This window comes from Lynx rufus, unplaced genomic scaffold, assembly GCF_022079265.1.
Source record: "Lynx rufus isolate CCGP_SWC_20201006 ecotype Redwood Valley unplaced genomic scaffold, mLynRuf1.p SCAF_10, whole genome shotgun sequence".
Classification (NCBI taxonomy): domain Eukaryota; kingdom Metazoa; phylum Chordata; class Mammalia; order Carnivora; family Felidae; genus Lynx; species Lynx rufus.
Window position 1 is genome coordinate 5,096,422 of NW_025814824.1, and position 16,995 is coordinate 5,113,416.

A 16,995-nucleotide genomic window follows, 5' to 3' on the forward strand; every position below is an offset into this window, starting at 1 on the left:
TCTTCTCATTTGAAGCTAGGTTCCAATGAATAATTAAATGATCAGAGGCACCTGGGTGGCGCAGTTGGTTAAGTGTCCAACCCTTGATGTCGGCTCAGGTCATGATCTCACTGTTAGTGAGTCTGAGCCCCGAGTCAGGTCCTGTGCTGACGGCATGGTGCCTGCTTGACATTTTCTCTTCCCCTCTCTGCCCTTCCCCTTCTTGGGCTCGCACATGTCCTCTCTCTCTCTCTCTCTCTCTCTCTCTCTCTCTCTCTCTCAAAATAAATAAATAAACGTTAAAAAAATAAATGATCAAATTTACTATTTTTGGTCTGGTGGTTACTCTAATAGCCAGCTCAACATCTAAACTTTCCAGTGGTTGCCCAAAGACTGTCAAAACTAAATAAGCACCATATTTAATTAGTTTAAAGAATCCCAACGGGCCTGTGTATTGTGTTTCTGATTTGCAGGGACAGAATATCTTTATGATTCAGGCCTCTTGTGCTGTCAGTATGGTGACACTGGGAAGTTTATAAACATTAGAAGGGAAAATCGTGATGTTTGAGATGAATTTATTTCTACTACATTTAATTAAGAAATTAATAACAGCATATGATAAGCAGCCTTTATAAAATGGTAAGTATAAAGCTTATTTATTATGTTCAGACCACTCTCTTTGCAAATTTAATTTTTTTAAGAGAGTGGCAATCAACTGACGAGGTTGTTGCTACTCTAATTGTACACAATGCACATTTCACTGACTGTTCCTTCATTTTACCATCTGATTTCATACGCATTCCTAAAATGAGACTAAGATACACAGTTTATCAATCAATATTCCTTCGGAAGGATTATCTGTATATATTTTCTGTTAAAAGCCAGCATCCCAGATTCTTTCCTGCCATTTCCTTTGCCTTTGTAAATGCTGGAGAACGTGTTGGTTCACTTCAGTTTAGGGTATTATGATGCAAAATGTGAATTGTATAAAATGTGGATGATTGTAATGATGATGATGATTCTTCATACATAATAGTTTTAGCTTTTTTGAAACTTCTGTGCATGATCTGCTGACGAAGATCGTGTTAGTCTACCTGATTGTATGACTAGTTTCCTTGGTCTGTGTTGTGGGACTTGGAGGTTTTAAAGAAGGTGGTCTTTCTTACCTTCCTAGTTTCTCATTTTGCATAGAAGTCATTGGGGCGCCTGGGTGGCGCAGTCGGTTAAGCGTCCGACTTCAGCCAGGTCACGATCTCGCGGTGCGTGAGTTCGAGCCCCGCGTCGGGCTCTGGGCTGATGGCTCAGAGCCTGGAGCCTGTTTCTGATTCTGTGTCTCCCTCTTTCTCTGCCCCTCCCCCGTTCATGCTCTGTCTCTCTCTGTCCCAAAAATAAATAAACGTTGAAAAAAAAAAAAAAAAAAGTCATTGAGCTTTTACGACTTTGTATGAAAAATTAGAAATATCTGAAATATCACGGCCTCTTCCGGGAATTTTATATATAGCTGATCACTGCATAGAGTAGTAAGAATATATATCTGCAAGTCAAAGGGGAGAGCGGGGTTCAAGGGGTTCAGAAAGCCATGACTCCTGACTCCTACGTAACCACATGTTTTTCAGCGTTTTCTTGTGAGTTCTCTAATGGAAGTGCCAGTCCTTGTGGAGATAATGCTGAGTTAGTATCATCTCTCAACCTAAGACTAAGTGCTCCTGTAATTTATTTTTGAAATCTCTATTCGGGTTCCTTTAAAGTTCCCATTATGATGTCCGGAGTTGGGTTCCCGATGATACATTGCACAAAATGCCCACACTGATGCAATGCACGCTACTGTTTTATACAAAGGAACATAAATTGCCGAAAAGTTAGCATCCCCATGTGCCTGAATGTGTAATTTTTCAAAACTGATAGATTTTAAGAAGTAAATCATAGACACATACATTTATTCATGTACCTGCTCCAGAAAATTGATGCCATTAGATAAAAGTGTAAAGTCCTTGAAAATTGGGTTTGATCGTTCATATTGGCTGATTTTGTTTCCATCAATATTAAATTGAATATTTCCTAAAATTACAAGTTATCTAATATTTCTTATGCAAAATCAAGATCGCAGGAACCTGGCTGTATAATATAAATAAGAACATGCTTGACTTCATATCCGTCTTCTCAAAAATCTCCTAAAGACTCTTTGTACTCCCAAGTTCATGCAGACAAAAGTTAATTAACAAAAACAGCCCCTCCCCGCCAACTATGTTCTAGTAAGCCATGCTGGACTTGTACTCTGCATTTTGCTTGTGAAATAGCCTTCTGTGTTTTTCCAATTATTGTTACTCCGGGTGACCCTTCCTCCAGCTGGCTCAGTAGCACTGCAGAGGCTGTTTTCCAGCTCTGGACACCATGTTCTTTTCAGTCATGTGATCTGTAAGTGCAGGCGTGATGGTGAGATGCGTAGTCTTGCTGGAAGCTATTTGAAATTGACTAGGAAGAAACATGCACACGCGCTGTCCTCCCTGTGTGTTCCCCTCAAATGCTTGCATGAACACTCACTTTGAGACAGACGAGCTGCTCTGTTCCTCACCCGGATGCTGAACATCATGGGTTTTAATGCAGCAAGTCACGTCATTGGTGACAACGCAGTGAGAGTGCTTTAAACTTAACTTTATTGGGGCACCTGGTCAGTTAAGCGCCCAACTCTTGATTTCAGCTCAGGTCATGATCTCACACTTTGTGAGATCGAGCCCCGTGTCAGGCTTCATGCTGACAATGTGGTGTGGGACCTGCCTGGGACTCTGTCTCTCCCTCCCTCTCTCTCTGCCCCTCCCCCACTTGTTCTCTTTTTCTCTCTCTCAAAATAAATAAGCATTAAAAAAAATAAATTTAGGGGAACCTGGGTAGCTCCATCGGTTAAGTGTCCGACTTCTGCTCAGGTCATGATCTCGCAGTCTGTGAATTCGAGCCCCGTGTCAGGGTCTGTGCTGACAGCTCGGAGCCTGGAGCCTGCTTCCGATTCCGTGTCTCCCTCTCTCTGTGCCCTTCCCCTGTTTGCACTCTGTCTCTCTCTCAAAAATAAGTAAACATTAAAAAATAAAAAAAATAAACAACTTTCTCAAAAATGGCATTTCAGGATACCACGTTAATTGTTGCACACAGAAAATAAATGGGGGAACACTGAACTGACTAGGTGTTTTCTTTTCTCTTTGAATTTTCCATCTTTCCCGTATGGAGACATTGAGCCCATAAAATGCAGACTGCATTACTGGGCAGAGTCAGGAAAGATTTTTGGTCTAATGATGCCAATACAATTCATGGCTGAGCATTTCAGAAACTGTTCTCAGATTTACAATATTTATTTCTTGGTAATGAAGTTGAGTGACAAGTACAAGTTTATACTGTAGGTTTTAGCAAGATAAAGAAAACTGACTACATTAGGGAAAGTGCTTAGATACGCTTTCTTATAACATGGGGACTCCAATTACGTGAACTCTGCAATATTCTACACGGGGCATGATGTAAAAGTCATTGGTTTTTAACAAAGAAATGTTTTTAAAAATTGAAAGAGTAATAAGTAAAGTGAAAATGTGTCAACTCCCGACATGCATCAAAATATTACCTCAAAAATGTTTGATGCAAATCTCATAATAGTAAACTTTTCTGTCATGTTTTTTTTTTTTTTCATTAAATTGCAGTTCCTGTATATTCCTATCTTTTGTTCACAGGCCAGGAGGCTGATGGAACTGGCCGGTATTCCCAGATGAGAGACTGAGCAATTGCAGTGAAGGGTCTTGGACACCAGATTCTGAATTCTGTTTATCTGTCCTGCTTAAAAGTTTTTAGACCTAGTAGGACTAATACACATTCTCTTTTTAATTTTTTTTAAAGTTTGTTTATTTATTTATTTAGTTACTGGGAGAGTACGAGCAGGGGAGGGGCAGAGAGGGATGGAGAGAGAGACAGAGCACAAGCTGGGGAGGGGCAGAGAGAAAGGGAGACACAAAACCCAAAGCAGGCTCCAGGCTCTGAGCTGTCAGTACAGAGCCTGACGTGGGGCTCCAACCCATGAACTGTGAGATCACGATCTGAGCCAAAGTCGATGCTTAACTGACTGAGCCACCCAAGCATCCCATGCGCATTCTCTTTTTAAACCACAATTTATTTTCTTTCCCTTCCCTTCCCTTCCCTTCCCTTCCCTTCCCTTCCCCTCCCTCCCTTCCTCCTTCCTTCCTCCTCTCCTCTCCTCTCCTCCCCTCTCCTCCCCTCTCCTCCCCTCCTCTCTTCTCCTCTCCTTCCCAAAATAACTTTGCAGATGCACTGTGGATACTGAGTGCAATGGGCAGGCCAAACATAAGAGCATTGATGTAAAATATGCCCATGTACTAAAGCACGGAGCGCTGTCTCTGGCCGTGCAGCTTTATTAAATCACAGCTTGTCTAAAATGCAAGATGGCAGCACGTAGGAAGAGAAGCCCGAACAGCAGGGTGTGTGCTGACCTTACTGTAGAGTTGTCACACGGACCACACACGGAGCTGCTCTGATCCTCCCGGAGCCCTCCTCAAGCTCCAGAGTCCCCAGGTTCCTGCCATGGAGTCTATGGTACTTGATGAGACAAACCAGAACAAACCCAGCGTTTTCCAGTGTCGCCAGTGACCTTCAGGGAGGCGGTGTTGTTGGTCCTTTTCTCTCCCAAGCAGCCCAAAATTATAGAATTACCCTAGGAGGAGGGAGTCCTCCCTCTCTTCCAGATTCAGTGGCCTCTGATGGGTGGGTGAGTGTCTCCTGGAGATGCTCAGATTTCTGAGCATTTTTTCCTGCTCTTTTCAAGACCGCGTTTGGGTGAGGACGGGTTCATGCCCTCCTGGAGCTGGATGGTGGGAGGGACTCCCTCTGCTGTCCGCTGAGGGTGGGTTGTTGGCTCTTAACCCTGCGGGTTAGTTGGCATCCTCTCCCAAAGCCCGTGGTGGTTATACCTCGTGGTGCTTTCTTGGCAAGGCCGCACTCCCTGGGTCCTCTGTCCCTTGAGGAATATACGTCCCATGTCACTTCCGGGCTCCCTGAGATCTGACCGTGAGTCTCACCTGGTTTCCGGCCTGAGCCCTCCATTACACGTTTAACTTGCTCTTGCCAAGTTGACCTTCTGTTCAGATCGAGTCGGGACTCTCATTTTAACTTCTGTGTCCCCTTTTGATGGCCAGTGGCGAATTCTGGGTCACCATGCCGAGGGGAAAAGAGCACCGCATGGTTTTGTCCTGGCAACTTAGGCCCAGAAGTGACCTGTCACTTCCACTTGCGGCTTGTTGGCCAGAGTTGGTCATGTAGCCTTGCCCCCCCTGCAAGGGGCCTGGACTGCTGTCCTCCACATGCCCAGAAGGGAGAAAGCAGGCAACATTTGGCAAACAGTTAGTGACTGCATGGCCCCTACCGGCGCATCTCCCAGAATTCCAGCGGAAGCCAAGCCAAAGCCGGTCCTCTGCTCTTTGCTTATTCCTCTCCCTTTTCTTGGTCCACGGGCTTCATTCCCGAGCAAAGATGTCTGACTCACCTTGTGCAGCCACCTTCACTCGTCCTCCATTCCGGCTCTTTCCAAGGCCCCCGGTTCCCACCTTCTCTTCCTGTCCCACACCAACTCCTCACGCATTGGGGTTCCTATTTTTCTGAGTTGTTCTTTGCCCTCTTGGCTTCTCTGGGGCTCAGTGGTATAATGGTCACCGGCCACCAAGATTTGCTGGACAAAAAGAGTGAAAAAACACAGCAACTTAACTTTTCAGAGTTATTTGTAGTGTTTATAATCTGCATAGTAAGTGCCTCACGGCGGCCATAATTTTGCCATGAGAGTTTTCACTTTTCCAAGAGTCAGCAGTGCCTGTGACCAACGGGGCAACTTCCCACATGGTGTGTGGCAGCCTTTCTAAGGGCTTATCACATTCTAAAATAGTTGTCCAGAAAATTCTAGTCTGGGCTCTTTTCGAATCAATTCACTTTTTGTATCACTCATAATACACAGAGAGGTTCATATAAGTTATTTATTTAACAATACCTTTTTAAAAACTTATTTATTTTGAGAGAGAGAGAGCAGGAATGTGAGCAGGGGAAGGGCAGAGAGAGAGAGAGAGAGAGAGAGAGGGAGAGAGAATCCCAAGCAGGCTTTGCACTGTCAGCACAGAGCCCAATGTGGGGCTCCAACCCACGAACCGTGAGGCCGTGACCTGAGCCGAAATCAAGAGCTGGACGCTTGGGACGCCTGGGTGGCTCAGTTGGTTAAGTGTCTGACTTCAGCTCAGGTCATGATTTCACGGTTCATAGGTTCAAGACCTGTGTCGCGTTCTGTGCTGACAGCTTAGGGCCTGGAGTCTGCTTCACATTCTGTGTCTTCCTCTCTCTCTCTGCCCCTTCCCTGCTCATACTCTTTCTCTCTGTCTCTCAAAAACGAATGTTAAAAAAAAAAAAAAGGAGTTGGACGCTTAACTGACTGAGCCACCCGGGCGTTCCAACAGTTATGTACCTTTGGCATATATTATGATGTCTTCGTTCACTGAACTTTTAATACGCATCATCCCTACAGAGCTGTATTTTGTCTGATCCCTTCACACGCTTCTCCAGGGTCTCCCATCCACCCACATTTAGCTGTATTGCCCCTTCTAGGGATTTCCTTTTTTTTTTTATTCTCTTCAGGACCCCACGTTAAAATCAAGCACACGGGAGCCCTGAACGGCACGCGTCTCTTGTGACGCAGGAAGATCGTAGCCCGTGACAGAGGCTGATGGGACCTCTCGCTGGGCCCTGTGGTCAGCCGCTCTACAGCTCCGCAGAGACCTGCCCGGACTAGGGGCCGCCTGGGAGACGGTGATTCAGGGGCTCACTGTTCTCACGATTCTCGCAGCTCGGCTCTTTTCCTGTCGCCACGTTTCCTCTAAGGAAATCAAACGGGACAGGCTTTGCTCTGACGCATTCAAGGGCCCTCCTGTGCCCCCTCCCAAAGGGCTCCCCGTCAGCACCGGGTCTCCTCTTTTTCGCATTCATTAGAACACCCTATTTGGTAGAACAGGTAATCTGTACGTGACTCTTTTCATCCGAGGCTCTCACGGCGTGCTTACAGATGGTTACGAATTGAGCCGCACGACATCCTTAAAGGGAATGTAAGTTTTAGCGTCAGTGGCGTTTTTTCCCAGAGGCGTTTGGCTGACCGAGCGGCCACAAATGGGTGGATCATTGAGTGGCCTTGGTTTTATTTCTGAGCATCTCACCCTTGCGTCTCCTGACATGATCCCGCACCGTATTTGATTTTTAGAAAAGGAGACAGAGCCTTAAGAAAAGCCGTGGAAATCTGTGAGGAGGGGGGAGCTCGGTGCCTGGACCCCTGCCCTCCCTGGCCGTCTGGACGCAGCAGAGGGAGGTGCTGCTGTTCCCTCTGGCCTCGAGGGTTGACTGCCCTCCTGTCTGTTCTGAACAACTCAGGGGGCCTCTGGAATGATGCCTTCACGGAATTAGGACACGTCCCAGACTTGCCACTCCTCGTAAACATGGAGATTTCACGGGATATGTGGAGGCTCCGTCCCACATTTTATTCGGTCGTAAATGAGGGACCGATTACATGTTCAGACGGTTCGAGGCTTGCCGGGCAATTCTTGTTCTATTTCTCAGGTGAGAAATTAGCAGAATACGCTCACAGTCTTCTCCGTGCCGAACTACAAACAAGTAAGAACTGAAAAGCCTCACATCGACTCAGATCTGAGTGCTTCTCGAGGATATACGTTCCTGGAAAACCCGGTCAGGAACATACGTGAGCCCAGCAAAAGGAGACACGCCGTCTCGATAGGTTTTTGTTTATTTTTCGCAGAAGGAGCCGTGTTAACGCACGCTCGGTGTCAGAGGGCATCGAGAGTCTTCCCCGGGGATGCAGCACACAGAGGGAGCTTCCGGGAGCCACACGTGGATGGTTCACTGGCCTCGCAGACAAATCTCAAACCGACCAGCGCGCCCCTATTATTATTTAACTGTGGACTTGTCTGTTCACAAAACCATTACAGGCTACCTTTGCACCGCGTATTGCAGTCTGGTTCACAAGTAGGCACCTGCGTGTGACTTTCCCCTTAGGGATGCACTTTTTGGGAAACGTCCCTCCCCACTCATCACCCCCCACCTCTTGCCTCCCCCACCCTCCCCCCTGCCCAGGAATGCAGGAAGCACTTCGGGAAGGGGATCCAGAAGGGGATCGGAGCACACCTAGGCAGACCCAGAGCGGGGTTTCTGTGCTGGCTTCTTCCTGAGAGCCCGAAACGCCCCGTGTAGGTAGCTGGGGTTGCTTCCTAAGGAATCCGAGCTGCAGCAAATGTGCCGAGACCCTCAGCAACGTCGGCAGGGTTGTGACACGGGCTTCAGCGTGTCGAACCCCAGGATCTCTGAGTGGGGAGATCTGGGGGTGTCTGCGTGCTGGCCCTTCTTTCCCAGGGGGACACTCTGGTGCCCTTACCTGTCGCCCTGGGCCCCACCCGGAACTCCGAGTAAAGCTTCTGTGAATTAGGATGTGTGCCAGGGAGCTAAGGACCCTCACAACCGGGTGAGATCCCATTTGAGACAATGGAATAATGACCTTGGGGGGAAGCTTCCGTTGGCAGTGGTCTCAACTTCACCACTTACTTGCTAGGCGTTTGGATGCCCTGAAGATGGGTGGGTGTGGTCACGTCAAGTTAACCCACTTGACCTTTGCTCCCTTGGGTATCTCCCTACTCTGGAACTCGTTGACACTTGAAGAAGGCACAGGCTTTTGCTTTTCGCCTCTGGGCGATGTTCTTCTCTGCGTAAAGCCAGCAGTTACGAGAGTGCGTGCCCCGTGGCCACCAGGAGTGGCGGTCACTGTCATCATGATCAGTGGACAGAGTAATTAAGGCCCCGGTGAACGTTTCCCATTCAACCCTTCCTGTCCCCGAGGAATTGTCACTGCCTGTGTCTGGGCTGACCTAAGGGGCAGGAAGCAATCACACAGGAGTAACCAGAGACAGGAACCTTCCAATAGATCGACATAAAATACAGTCTGGTTATCTGAGAAACCGCAGGGGGTATTTTCTTAGAGGGGGTGGAGGGTGGGAGGGGGGCCTGAGCTTTAATGACACATCCTCACGGATGCTTAACACCTCCTCTGGCCGAGTCCTCCCTCCAGGCCGAACACACGCCTACCACACTTTTCCTAGGAGTGAGAAGGCTGTTTGACGATCCAGGCACTGGACCCTCGTTCTGTGAAAGTTGGGCTCTCTGGATGTGTTTTCCGTTGTACAAATTGGGACGCTTTGTTCCGCAAGGGCCTGGGGTGGGACAGAGGCAGGTGGTGGGGGAAAAAGACAGTGCACGGTGCACACAGGAAGGAATGCATGGTAGCCCGAGTCATTACCCAGCAGCGATCTGGGGACAACCCGGGACCCTGTTGCCTGCTGAAGTGAACTGCCCCATGGCACAGGGGGTCCTCAAGCTCTGTTCCTTTATCAAGTACCTAGTTAATCACATAGCTTAATTTGCATACTGGTAGCATCGGAAGTGTTCAGGGTCTGTTACCTATAGGGAACGGGTAGGCGTTGAAGGCTGCTTGGCATGTGGGAGAGGCTGGGCCAGGGCAACATGCTGGAAACATCACCATCTGTTTACTCCCTGTGCTTTTCTCCGGTACCGTCCCAATGGTATTTCCTGGCTTCAAGAGAGATGAAAAATGACAGAAAGATCACGAAATGCAAAAGAGGGTATCGTTAGTACCTTCTTTAGAACTTTGATACCAACCAGCCTGAGCTGGGAGACAGGACGTTATGTAGTTTCTTAGAGATTTGAACTGATTCATATAAAATTTCCAGCGTGGCATCTCCAAGTTAAGATGATCAGCTAAATGGCAACCCCTAGGTTTTAACTTTATTTTTGTAACAACTGTAAAACCACCCACAGTGGCAGAGTAGTGTCCCCAGGACTGTTAGTTAGTTCTCAGCTGGAATCCAGAAGGAGGGTGGCTCAGTCGGTGAAGCATCAGGCTCTTATTTTCCGCCTGGGTCATGATCTCATGGTTCATGGGTTCGAGCCCCGAGTCAGGCTCCACACTGTTAACACAGAGATTGGGATTGTCTCTCTCCCTGTCTCTCTCTGCCATTACTCTGCTATCTCTCTCTCTCTCTTTCTCTCAAAATGAATAAATACACTTAAAAACAATTTGTAGAATCTGGAAGGACTTCCATTTCTCAACTTAGTGGGACCCTTGGACAAAGCAGTAGAAATGTAGGTGTGCTGGATGACAGCCAGGCCTGTCATTCGAGACAAGGGAAGACTGAGAAACTGTCCCAGGTTGGAGGACACGGTCCCTAAATAGGATCCTGGTGCAGACACGGGGAGTTAATGGGAAAACTGGAGAAACCAAAATAAAGTTCATCCTTTTAATTACTGTTGTACCCATGTAGAGATCTTAGTTTTAATGTTTGTTTATTTTGAAAGACAGCAAGCATGAGTGGGGGAGGGACAGAGAGAGAGGGACAGCGAGAGAATCCCAAGCAGGCTCTGCACTGTCAGCACAGAGCCCGATGCAGGGCTCGATCCCGTGAACCCTGAGATCACGACCTGAGCCAAAATCAAGAGCCGCCCAGGCGCCCCTGTAAATCTCTTAGTTTTGATAAAAGTGCCATGATGGTGTAAGGTGTTAGCTGTCGGGGAAATTGAGTAAAAGGCAAGCAGGAATCCCCTGTACACGTTTGCGGCTCTTTTGTCCGTGGGAAATTCTTTCAGAATGAGAAGTTCAGGGGCGCCTGGGTGGCGCAGTCGGTTAGGCGTCCGACTTCAGCCAGGTCACGATCTCGCGGTCCGTGAGTTCGAGCCCCGCGTCGGGCTCTGGGCTGATGGCTCAGAGCCTGGAGCCTGTTTCCGATTCTGTGTCTCCCTCTCTCTCTGCCCCTCCCCCGTTCATGCTCTGTCTCTCTCTGTCCCAAAAATAAATAAACGTTGAAAAAAAATTAAAAAAAAAAAAAAAAGAATGAGAAGTTCAGAACTGCATTACAGAACAACCGAAATCGCAGCGTATTTAGGATTCTGAGTCCAAGGAGAAGGCCTTGCGCCTGTGGTACGTCGAGAGGAAAATGTACAGTATTTGAGCAAAGATTCACGGCAGGAAAACGGGCAGATCTTAGAAAGGATCTGGGCTCTAAAGAACTTGGAAGCTTTAGACTTGGCTAAAAGGTTGTACACCGAGTGCTGCTTGTGGAAGATGCGGGGAAGAAGCGCACGCGCTCACCTCCTGGTGATGCCCCCACACCCCGATGCAAGCGCCCCACTTCTGTTCCCCTCCGAGTGCCACGCGACCACGTCACGCCCCTCCTGACACACAGCCAGTCCTGGTGGCTCTAGCATCCCGAGCGTGGATGTCAGTCAGAGCTCCCGATGAGAAGACAGTAACTGTTGTCTAACGCATTAGACCTTATCATGAGGACCCCAAGTCAGGTGTCAGAACAGTGGGGCAAAATAGAAGACAAACCATTTTTGTCCTATTAGGGATGGTTTCCATCCCACGTGTCTTCTAGACATGGATAAGTAGCAAAATACGAATTCCGGAATGCATCTCGAAGACCGAAACACGTCAGCCGTACGCCTTCGGGTAGTTCTAATTTTTCTGTTTCTCATCGGCACCGGACAAAGCCGAGCGCCGTGATTCCTGTTCTGCACCTGTTGTCTGGAAACCTGAGAAAGCCCTTGCCTGTCACTCGCTCTGGGCTCTCCCTGCACCTCCCTGCTGCCTCTCAGGGCTCTCCCTCCCTGCACAGAGAAACCTTCACCTCCTCCCCCTGCCACGCTGCATTTCAGATCGTTCTTTGAAACGTCTGTTTCTCGCGTGAATCTGTGAGCATATCGAGTGTAGGACTGTGCCCTCGCCCCTTTCCTTATCCCAATATGTAATACTGTACTTGCTCACGTTGGCATTCCAGAGTTAAGTCTCTCTAGTTCTATCATGGTCTGAATAGTTTCCTTTAGGTCCAGCCAAGGGTAGGTCATACATAAAGGCCAGTAAAGACACCCTTCCGAGCGTTGACGTGGCAGGTTCAACCGTCCACCTGTTGCGTTAAGCACTTTCACTTTATTGGGAACCACCGGGGAGTTAGGGGTTATGAGCCAGAAACCAAAGTAATTTATGTAGGATTCATCTATTTACTTAACCCGTGGTTTTGAGTCTCTGTGTGTGTGTGTGTGTGTGTGTGTGTGTGTGTGTGTAATTAAGAGCAGTTATATGTTCCAGAATTTGAAACTGTGATTTTCATAAATTTTATTTATGATCCCTTTTTTACAGGATAGTATAGATCCCAAAGATTTCTTTCCCCTTACTGTTTTTTTTTTTCCTGTTTCTATTTCCACTAAAAGGGGCTGGTGGCTGGTCTCCACGCGTGTCAGATAAATACCAGTGGCTGCAGATTGACCTCGGAGAGAGAATGGAGGTCACAGCTGTGGCCACCCAGGGAGGATACGGGAGCTCCGACTGGGTGACCAGCTACGTCCTTATGTTCAGTGATGGCGGGAGGAACTGGAAGCTGTATCGGCGAGAAGAAAGCATCTCGGTATGTTCCTCCCCTGCGAGTGGGTCTGTCAGAGCATGAATTATGCCAATTACTGCCTGTTGCTGCAAATCTGTCGGATCAAGTATAGAATGGAGCCTCCTAAATTACTCGAAAAGTGTTTCCGAGTGACTGTAAGACACATGTGGCATTTTAAAATGTGCTGCCCATGTATAATTTATGAAATAAGTAAAAGTAAAACAATTTTGTAATGTAGTGAAATATTGAAAACGTCTTCCCATGATTCCTTAACATAGTGTGAAATCTAAGGAATAAAGCCACATACAACCTACTTTATTTTTTGTTCCAGAACCCAGCGGCTGGTGTTGCCTTGGCGTTGTTCAATTAAGTAAATTCATTCTTCTGTGTCCTCCGATTAAGTGAGATTTCTGGAAAACCCCAAACGTTTAAAAATAGGTGTAATGGAGAGTCTCCCTATGGACGGCATGTTGGGGGACACAAATCCGGCTCCAACAGGAAATTGTGTACTTGGGTGGCCCCTTGTAATTCGTGGGAGCTAGATCTCTGGAATTCTTTGGAATCGTGATTATTTTGCATCCGTGACATAGTTTCGACCTCTGATTACATATCGTGTTTCTTTTGGAAGAATTAAATTTTGCCTGCCTTTTAAAAAATATTTAAATATTCATTTTAAGAGAGAGGGTGTGTGTGCATGCATGAGCGGAGAGGGAGGGAGGGAGGAAGAGAGAGAGAGAGAGAGAGAGAGAGAGAGAGAGAGAGAGTGTTTCAAGCAGGCTCTGTGCTGTCAGTGCCCCAGTCTGGGGCTCAGTTTCACAAACTGTGAGTGAGATCATGACCTGAGCCGAGATCAAGAGTTGGACGCTCAGCTGACCGAGCCAGCCAGGCGCCCCTTGCCTGACTTTTTGACTATGAAACTATGTGAAATTTATTATCTAATTAGCGTTTGTGGTTTTTTTTTTAACGCTTATTTATTTTTGAGACAGAGAGAGACAGAGCATGAACGGGGGAGGGTCAGAGAGAGAGGGAGACACAGAATCCGAAACGGGCTCCAGGCTCTGAGCGGTCAGCACAGAGCCCGATGTGGGGCTCGAACTCACGGACCGCGAGATGGCGACCTGAGCCGAAGTTGGACGCTTAACCGACTGAGCCACCCAGGCGCCCCAGCATTTGTGTTTTTAAATCACAGCCTGCCCTGAATGAGAAGCTCTGTGTGCACAGTGTTTGCACTTGGCTGGTGGGGCGGCTGATGGGGGGTGTGTGGCCTGTGGGAGATGTGTCAGGTGGAGAAGGACTTACTCTTTTCTTGTTACTAAAAATGCAGTTTAGATGCTTGCCAGGGGCTAGGGGAACAGAGGAATGGAGAGTCAGCGTGGAGTGGGGACAGAGTTTCAGTTGAGAAGATGAAAAGTTCTGGAGATGCACAGTGGGGACGGGTGCACAACAGTGTGAATGTTAGTTAATACCAGAGAAATGCACACTTAAAAGTGGCCAAAGTGTTAAATTTTATATCGTGACTATTTACCCACAATAAAAAATATACAGCTTACTTTCCATTTAATTTAGGCTAAGGATATTATGTAACTTTTTAAAAAAATATATTTTTTAAATGTTTATTTTGAAAAAAAATTTTGATGTTTATTCACTTTTTTGAGAGAGAGAGAGAGAGAGACACACACACACACACACACACACACACACACACACACACAGTGTGAGCAAGGAAGGGGCAGACAGAGGGAGACACAGAATCCGAAGTAGGCTCCAGGCTCTGAGCTGTCAGCACAGAGCCCAGTGTGGGGCTCGAACCAATGAACTGTGAGATCATGACCTGAGCTGAAGTCGGACATTTAACCAACCGAGCCACCCAGGTGCCCCTTTAATGTTTATTTTTGAGAGAGAGAGAGCGAGAGCTAGTGCGTGCGCAAGCAGGGGAGGGGCGGCGAGAGAGGGAGACAGAGGATCCGAAGCAGGCTTCGGGCTATCAGTGCACAGAGCCCGACTTGGGGCTCCACGCGGGGCTGGAACCCACAAACCGTGAGATCGTGACCTGAGCCGAAGTCGGTCCTGAGCCACCCAGGAGCCCTGCATATTATGTAATGCTTAAACATTTTTTCTCATCGTGGTAGGAGGAAAAGCATCATCTGGGAAGCGGCCACTTGTTAGCACGTGACTTACCTCTAACACTAACACACAACACGATGACAGTATTCCCCTCGTTTGTCCCTAAATTGCCCCCATTTGCACTTCCTTAGAACTCTGTTGCTCAGTATGACTTCATAGATCATGGCCTATTTAGTTTTTTATCTCTGGACCTCTTGCTTGTTCACCAATAAATGCTGATGTAAATTGAATTAAGAAGAACTGGTCAGGTGTCTTTTTTTAAAGAATTTTTTTCTTAATGTTTTTATTTATTTTTGAGACAGAGAGAGACTAGAGCATGAGCAGGGAAGGGGCAGAGAGAGAGGGAGACACAGAATCGGAAACAGGCTCCAGGCTCTGAGCCATCAGCCCAGAGCCCGACGTGGGGCTCGAACTCACGGACCGCGAGATCGTGACCTGGCTGAAGTCGGACGCTCAACTGACTGAGCCACCCAGGTGCCCCGAACTGGTCAGGTGTCTTAACAGGAGGTAAAACAGACTAGGAGAGGATTTGGGGTTTCAGGGCTGGCTGACTTCCCAAACCAGCAGTTGCCAAGTGTGTGATCAGAAGCAGATATTGAGGTCGAGTTAATTCTTAGAACAGCAGGTCCAAAGCAGGGTTAAGATAAACATTAATTAAGAATGAGTGACAGTTTGGGGCGCCTGGGTGGCGCAGTCGGTTAAGCGTCCGACTTCAGCCAGGTCACGATCTCACGGTCCGTGAGTTCGAGCCCCGCGTCGGGCTCTGGGCTGACGGCTCAGAGCCTGGAGCCTGTTTCCGATTCTGTGTCTCCCTCTCTCTCTGCCCCTCCCCCGTTCATGCTCTGTCTCTCTCTGTCCCAAAAAAAATAAATAAACGTTGGAAAAAAAAATTAAAAAAAAAAAAGAATGAGTGACAGTTAGGGGCGCCCGGGTTGGCTCCGTCGGTTGAGCATCTGACTTGTTTTCAGCTCAGGTCATGATCCCAGGGTTGTGGGATTGAGCCCTGTGTCGGGGTCTGTGCTGAGGGTGGAAGTCTGCTTAGGATTCTCTCTCCCTCTCTCTCTGTCTCTCCCTCTCCCTCTCTCTCTCTGTCCCTCCCTCTGCCCTCATCCCCACTTTCTCTCTCTCACAAAGAAGAACGAGTAACAGATAAAGCTTAGCGAAGCATCTACTTATATAGAGAACTTTTATTCAAAATGAAGTCTTGGTTTTGGAAATCAGGTAACTGATAGTGCATGCTTAGTTTTTATTTCAAGTTTTTAAAGTTTATTTATTTTGAGAGAGAGAGAGAGAGAAAGAGAGAGCACGCACGGGAGGGGCAGAGAGAGAGAGAATGAGAATACCAAGCAGGCTCCACACTGTTAGCGCAGAACCTGATACAGGGCTCCAACTCCCGAACGTGAGGTCAAGACCTGAGCGGAAATCAAGAGTTGGACGCGTAACCGACTGAGCCACCCCGGCGCCACCGATGTCAAATTTTTATTTACATTCTAGTTAGTTAACATATACGATAAAACTGGTTTCACGTGTAGAGTTTAGTGCACGCCTGTTCTTAGTCGCGCTAACCACGACTCATGTTTTTTACCCCCATCCCACTCTGATACATGGCTGAGAAATTGTGACAATTCCTGTGTTTCGGCTCAGCAGCTCGGGGGCAACCATCTCCAAGTGTCACCATCTGGCACTTTGCTTCGAGGAGCCCAGGGGAGGTGGGGGCAGGGATAGTGGCCTTACCGATCGGAGACCACGCAGGCGAGCGCCCCTCGGTCCTGCGCCCATCACACAGTAAGGACTGGTGTGGTGGCCTACCTCCCCGTCCTGGGGGGCTAAAGACCCGCCTTCCTCCTCTGCATCCCCAGAACTTCACGGTGCCTGGCCCCCAGCAGAAAGCTGGGACGCATTCGCTAGATGCGTGCGTGCGTGCGTGGGGTCTCCCTTCCGGCAGGAAGTCGCTCTTGAGTGACTGCTGTGCTCGAAAGCCCTTTGTCTCAGCGCAGGGGTCTCTGACGCTCCACTGCAAAGATTTCTTCTGCGTCTTGATCTCCGTCAGGAAAGGTGGCTCATCCTTGCCTTCTTTTGGTCCGTCACCGCGGCTTAAGTGGATTCGTTTCCTGCTCCGGGCCCGCCTCTCTATACAGTTGACTCTGACAGCAGGACGCCCCACGGGGCGATCATTACGAGATTATATGTACAGTTTCTGGAAAAAGATGAGGCCGACTTGGCTGCTCTCTGGCCCTCTCACGTAGAGGCAGCGGCTCTTAATGACAACGGAGGCTCGACCCCTCCGTCAGGGTGTGGTTTTCATTACGGATCGCTGACCTTAATTGGAGAGTGAATTTGAGAGTCTAAACAAAATTCCCTTGAA

General features: G+C 48.0%; 1 protein-coding gene across 1 annotated transcript in view; it reads left to right on the forward strand.

Annotated features, from left to right (window-relative positions):
* LOC124524907 (contactin-associated protein-like 3) overlaps positions 1–16,995 on the forward strand; it is a 193,182-nt gene that overhangs the window by 34,834 nt on the left and 141,353 nt on the right. Inside the window, 1 exon segment of the mRNA XM_047097349.1 lies at positions 12,337–12,530. Within this exon segment, the coding sequence (XP_046953305.1) occupies positions 12,337–12,530 (194 nt within the window).